The following is a 6,562-nucleotide window of genomic DNA, read 5'->3' on the forward strand; positions in this document are numbered from 1 at the left end:
TGGGGGGTGTCCGTCGGCTTGCCTTCGGATTCTTCTCCAGTCTCACCGTCTACGTCGCTACCGTTGTGACTGCGGGGGGGGGGGGGTGAGTAACGTGATTGTATTAGGAAACATAGGTTAGACTAGGAAATATTCTGGCTTGCCTTGTACTCCAAGTAGATCATGTACTCCTATATATATATGCCCACGAGGCTCAAGCAACACACAAAACTATTCCACAAATCCCTCTCTCCCTTCTAACAGTGAACATCAGGGCAACGACTCTGGATGGTCTTTGATTGTGCGCCTATGGCGATCTCAGGAACAATGTGAGTGACAACTGTGTGTTGGTTCGGTGGACGGGCCCTAGATGGGGCGATCTGACTTTATGTCTAGGTCGCGGCTCCTGGGGTGTTGGTGTGCGGGTGGTTGCCCTGTGTAGCTTGTGTTGCAGACATCTAGGTCATGTGGCGTCGGAACTCAGGTATGAGTGGTGGCATGTTGGGGTCACAACCTCGAAAGGTGCTATCGACGGACCGCGTCGGGTGTGGCGGAGCGGATTGATGTCTGGATGACGTCCCCGAGGCTTTTGGCAGCATTGAGGGGGCTGGTCTCGTACCGTCTGAGGTGATGAGGTTGTCTTTGGTGTTGATTGTCGACGTGTCTGAAGTTAAAAATGGTTTTCTCTCTCTGCTAGGCCATATACAATGCAGTCTAGTCAGGAGTCTGTAACACATGCCACATGAGATATTTTTCTACGTGGAGGTAAGAGAGTGAGGAGAGAGAACAAGGGTGTCTAGAATTTAACAGACGGTTGATATCCCTAAAATATCGCTACTTATCGACAGACTTTTTTCCATTGTATGCTCAGCCGTCGTTAATTTGACGCCTCCCCGTCCAACTGCCATATCCCCTGCTCAACGGTCCCTCCTAATTTTTGGGTCCTTTTTCCTTCTCTTTTTTGCTAAAATTTTGGGTCCTATAGATAGCCAGACAGTCTAATGTACAAGTTGTTTTTATGTCTATCTGTCGATAACTTGGGGTATTGCTACAGACAACTTGCGTCTGAACTAAGTGGTGGAAGGCCTGCCAGCAAGGCCGAACGGGTCTCCCCGTTGGCTCATGTCGGTGTGGTTGTCGTTTCTTGTTGCGTGCATTGCGCCGTCGGCGAGTGTGGACTTGTCCCTGTTTGGGGTGAAGGAGTTGAGCAGGCTTGGTCCTGCATGTATCTGTTTTCAACAGTTTTTCTATAACTAACCGTTCAACAATCTTCTTAATAATTAGTTAAATGAAAGAAAAACATGGCTCCACATGTTTCTGAAAAAATATTTGTGACTTTTTTGGAATGAAACGTCGTGTTTCTAAAGTGTAACCATTCAACATCGGCTGGATAAAAAGAAAAACTACAGCCGAGTAATTCCATGAGAGCTCAACGGGGAAGACATGGCAGCTGATTAGGGTCGCCCGGCGGTGACAGCCCATGCATGTTACTGATTAAGCTCCATAATATCTGCAAGTGCAGTGTTTTTTTTTTGCGGGGACAAGTGCAAGTGCAGTGTTTATGTACTAATCACTATCGATCGTATCAAAGACTTTGTCTTCCATCATCTCCGTGTTTGTGTCTTCCATAATATGTGCGAGAGAGAGAGAGAGAGAGAGAGAGAGAGAGAGAGAGAGTTGACATCTCCAGGTAGAGCCAAAACAAGGCGGAGTAGCAGAATGTGATCTGTCGTGGTTTGTGTGTTCGAGGGTCAAACAGGCCGCCCGGCTGGGGAGATGGAAAAGTTGACAAAGCTTACACAGGAGATGATCGCGTACCTCGCAAGCAAATGGCATGTAATGTAATGCATGTGGACACGTACGAACTGCTATCGCGAATGGAAGAGAATTAACTGTCACGCGTATGGTCTTGCATTCTTGCTGGCTAGAGTAAGCTAGGAGCTATCGCGCGACTTTTTAGCTTGGTTACAGCTAAATGAGATGATCCATCGAATATTCGCTCTCTAATTAACTAAATGAGATGATCCATGCATGACGTATCCGCACGGGTGCACGGACGGTGCTGCTAGACTAATAACTTTGGCTGCTGCTAGCGAGCTCCCACGCCGTGCAGGCGATCCATGCATGTGCACGGTTGCACCTGCCTAGGTCGACAAATTTTGTTAATTTTAACAGCTTTGACCTTATCAATTGTACTGTATGTAGAGACGCCTGCCTGTGTATATATAAAGGAATGAGGATACGTAGACTCAACATCTTTCTCATTAACCAAGATCCAAGAGCAATCAGCTAGCTAAGGCAAACTTAGCTACGAGTAAGAGGGGAGTTACTACCTAGTACGAGTGCTAGCAGGATGCCGGAAGAACCGAGGCGCAGCAACAATCAGCGCCTCCTGCCTATACGTAAGTTTTCTCGCCCTGGTTCTTCTTCTGCGTCATCACTTGTTATCCGTCCGATGTTGCAAGATTTCCAGCCCATCACATTTTCCTTGAGGTGATCAATTCGTGCGGACGTCTGCATGTTCGCATATATACGTGCGTGCGAGCTTTGTTTCGAATGGGGATTACACATGTTATAATCCACATCCTTGTCAAGTTTCTTTGAGTGATTATTAAACTCTATCCTTGAGACCTAGGCGTCTCTCATGGCCTCAGATCGATACTAGTAGCTCCGTTCGCTCAGATCTGAGTCTTGGCCTTCCCCGCGGCGCCTCGCGATCCTTCTTCTATAAGGAAAGGGCCACAGCTACTATTTTATGTTCATGTATTGGTCGAGTTTTCTCTATTATTCCATCTTTTACACATCTGCTGTATTATTTTTGTGCATTTTGACATTTCTATTTCTGGGTCGTTATATCTATTTGCAGATGGTTTTCTTTAGGCATATACTATATCATACCTACGTTTAGCCTGTTTTGAGCAAAATCCAAGGTTTTTGTTGTTGTTGCGAGAATCCAAGGTTCTCTGTGCATCGAAAACTCTGCTACCCGAATTCGACATGGTGGACATTTTAATTGTTGTGAAGCACAATTACATTTCGCAGACCCTTGCAATTAGCTATAAAAAACACCAAATCTGACGCAGTTTGGCTTGTTTTGTGAACCATGTGCATCTGCAATGATCTTTTTTTTTTGCGGGACATCTGCAATGATCTTCATGGACACTTGCATTTTTTTCCCTATAAGGATGTAAAAACAGTTTGCATAAGTTATTATAATGTATCCCACATGATTTCAGTTTTATCACTCTTTGTTGTCTTTTTTGTTCTCCCTGCAGGAAATACAGCAATTGTAGGTCCTGCTAGGCGACAGCTTCAGTTCACGCAGGAACGAACTACCAACCAAGGCCCAACTCATGGGAACAGTTCAGCAGGTTGTAAGAAGATGAAGGGGACCGAAGTCAAAATTTTGGTTTTATTTTTGACTCATTGGCTCTTATACGAAACTTATGTCCATGTTGTAAATTTTGAGGCAAAAATTAATGCCTACGCAATACATATAACCTACTTGTCATTTTTTGGTTCATATTTGAACTAAATCCAAGGATTACATACAAAAACTCACTGTCCTGATTAATTAGATCCAATTCTTTTTAAGCGAGTCTATAGACTATATTTTCACATACGCATGTAAGTTTTCCAAAATAATGACTTAATTGAGTTGTGTTTGACAATTTACTTTGCTCGGATGGCTTACAGTTTCGCTGAATTTTATTTATTTAAAATTTATGGAACATATTTTATTTATTCGAAGGGGTGAATGCTCCATCGAGGGGTGGAGTTTGGTATCCTTTCAATACACCATGTTATCATACGAATATACTCAACCCATGGAAACAACCTATCTCGTAGGTAGATAACACAAAGGTTGAATGGTTATATTTTCTTGTCCTGATAAAGACTTTGCTTTTAAGACATTTTACAACTTATATATGCGGCTAATTAGTCTAAAATTAAATGGAACTTAATAAAACTTTAGAACATTGTAAGTTGCTATTTCTATTTTAAGTCGCATGCAGCCGCTAGACAGGTAACAAGCATATTTTTTATTATGCTTTTTACTATTATTTCATATATACATGTAAGTTTTTTCCAAAATAAGCTCATATGTTTTTCGTAGGTTACTATAATTTAGTTTCTCACATGTCTTTTAGTTTATTTGGTTTTATTTGAAAATTGAAATTCATTTATCTCCATGAAGGGGGGAATGCTCCCATGCGGGGTGGAGTTGGCCATCTCAGTAACCCCCAAGCCCAAGTTCATTCTACCATTATAGCTCCAGCCCATCAAAATGAAGAAACTAGTAAGTGGATGTATGAAAATTAGAATGTTATGTTTTGATGTTCTTGCGTAGACTTATTTGCTATTCTAAAATTTATGTAAAAGGCACATTTAGTCTGACAACCGGTAAATTATGTGACCTTTGAGGGCAAAAAAACATGGAACTTGGTTTAGATAGAACATCTATCTCTTGGCGTTTTAAAAACAAAACTCAAGGATATATGTGCAAATATCTTCTTTATATCATGATAATATGCAATTTTATAATTTCTGTTAAGCAAGTTTGTTTTGAGTATGATTTCATATAGACTTGTGTAAATTGCCCAAAATAAGCCCACACGCTACTAATATACTTATTTTACTTTTCTCATACATCTTCCAGGTAAAATGAGCATTGAATATTAATATATTTTGGAACTCATTGTTTCGTGTAGGGGTGAATAACCCAGCAAGGGGTGGAGTGGGCAATCCTATAAACCAGCAGGAGAATTCTACTAGGATTGTCTCAAACCATGAAAACAATATAGGTATTGGGGCATGTTCATTTGAGTATGATTCCATATAGGCCCATGTAAATTTCCCAAAATAAGTCTACATTATACTAGTGTAACTTATTAGTTTACTTTCTCACATGTCTTCCATGTAAACTAAGAATAAATTGTTAATATATTTTGGAACTCTTTTTTCACGTAGGGGTGAATTACCCGTCAATGGGTGGAGCGGGAAATCCTACCAAGACACAGGATAATTCTACCAAGATAGTCTCAAACTATGAAAACAATACAGGTATGCGTATGTAAATATAAAAAGTTCAAATGATTATGTTTTGTTCTAGGAGAGACTCATTTTCTCTCCCAAAACTTGTGTAAGATTTAATCCACATTTTAATTATGCTTATGTGTTGAAATTCACTTTTTTCATGATTGAATGTTCCATCGTCGATTGTTGTTATCCCTCCTCACACCCCACAAGGTCATGGTGCCAATGTAGTCTCAACTCCTGAGAACAACACATCAACCGGTAAGCTTTTTCTTTACGAAAAGGATCACATGAGATTTGTCGTTTTAGTTATGTGCATGGATAAAACAAGCAAGTCTATTATAAACCATGAAGGTGACCAGCAAAAAGAAGTAGGACACTCTTGAACTCCTACAATGTTGCTTCTAAAGTTCTTGGCTCCTGCAAGGGACCAATGCGTCGAATAGCGGTAGTAAATGCACAAATGAAGATACACGCAGGGATAGTTATGTTTCTAGAACCTACGCTCCATGGTGAGCACATGCTCACAACCCACCTAACATGTAGCATAGTTGAATGGTTATGTTTTTTTATACTGGGAGACAATGACCATTTGCTTCCTGAATTAACTTATGATAAATTCTATATAGAACCTCTTTGCACATAACTTATTTGCAGCCTAGAATACATTTTTCATTTTGTGGTGTCTATTTTGATCTATATCCATGCATATTTGTAACCAAATCCACTCTATCCAAATTAGATACAATTGAAAAACATTTTCGGTGCAACATTTTATAGCATTATCTACTCATTATATAACTGTATGAATATTGGAGTACATATTTTATCAAATCTGATGCAGTATATGTCAGTCTCACCTAATTTTAATTGTAGATGCATCAACCGTTGGACCACCAAACAGAGCTATCCATATGGCCCGTGAAAATCCTGTCGCTGCGATACAACCTCAAATTGTAAGTCTTAATGCCCCCCCCCCCTCCCGGCGCGCCGCGACCACGTCTCATGCATAACCATGTCCATGATGACTGAATCGTCAATCTGAAATCAATTTTCCTAGGTCAATGAGTGTAGCCATGAAGAGCGACTCAAGTTCAATGAAGAAAGACGCATGCAGGTGCCTATGTTGGCCCTACATGAACTGCAAATAAACGCATACATGTGTAGCACGTGAATAATATACTCCTATGCACGTGCTGCTCACAAGCATGTGCTTAGTGAGCGTCATTTGTCTGTAATTTATACATGTAAGCATATCACAATAAGCATGCATTAATGATGTATACTTGGTAAATGAAATATTATATAAGTTGTTATTTGCACATCTGATGTATTTATATTGTTATTTATTAGTATTTATTTTCTTTTTGGGCAAAATATTTCTGAATATTCCAAGAGCAACCTACAATTCGTTTTTGTTTAGGCTACACCTAGTTGGACATAAGACGTTGGGGGCGAAATCTATGGTCGGTGGCACCTGGGGGTTTCATCCTAATGAACCAATAATCCTTGTTAACTTGTCTCTTTAAACCGGAATCCTTGGCGA

The 6,562-nt window shown here is 40.5% G+C and overlaps 1 protein-coding gene across 1 annotated transcript; it reads left to right on the forward strand.

Moving 5' to 3' along the window:
- The first annotated feature begins 2,247 nt into the window (after positions 1–2,247).
- Positions 2,248–6,340, forward strand: LOC125524908. Its single transcript, XM_048689935.1, has 8 exons — positions 2,248–2,381; positions 3,255–3,350; positions 4,178–4,279; positions 4,692–4,784; positions 4,951–5,043; positions 5,230–5,277; positions 5,893–5,972; positions 6,077–6,340. Exons 1-8 carry the CDS (start codon positions 2,333–2,335, stop codon positions 6,188–6,190), a joined length of 675 nt encoding a protein of 224 aa, XP_048545892.1. The 5' UTR covers positions 2,248–2,332; the 3' UTR covers positions 6,191–6,340.
- Positions 6,341–6,562: the final 222 nt, after the last annotated feature.

The sequence above is a fragment of the Triticum urartu genome, chromosome 7 (genome assembly GCF_003073215.2).
Source record: "Triticum urartu cultivar G1812 chromosome 7, Tu2.1, whole genome shotgun sequence".
NCBI classification, from domain to species: domain Eukaryota; kingdom Viridiplantae; phylum Streptophyta; class Magnoliopsida; order Poales; family Poaceae; genus Triticum; species Triticum urartu.

Coding starts and splice junctions, on each gene's coding strand:
- LOC125524908 (XM_048689935.1), top strand. CDS start 2,333: ATGCCGGAAGAACCGAGGCGCAGCAACAATCAGCGCCTCCTGCCTATA. Junction 2,382..3,254: donor TCAGCGCCTCCTGCCTATAC/GTAAGTTTTCTC, acceptor TTCTCCCTGCAG/GAAATACAGCAATTGTAGGT. Junction 3,351..4,177: donor TCATGGGAACAGTTCAGCAG/GTTGTAAGAAGA, acceptor ATCTCCATGAAG/GGGGGAATGCTCCCATGCGG.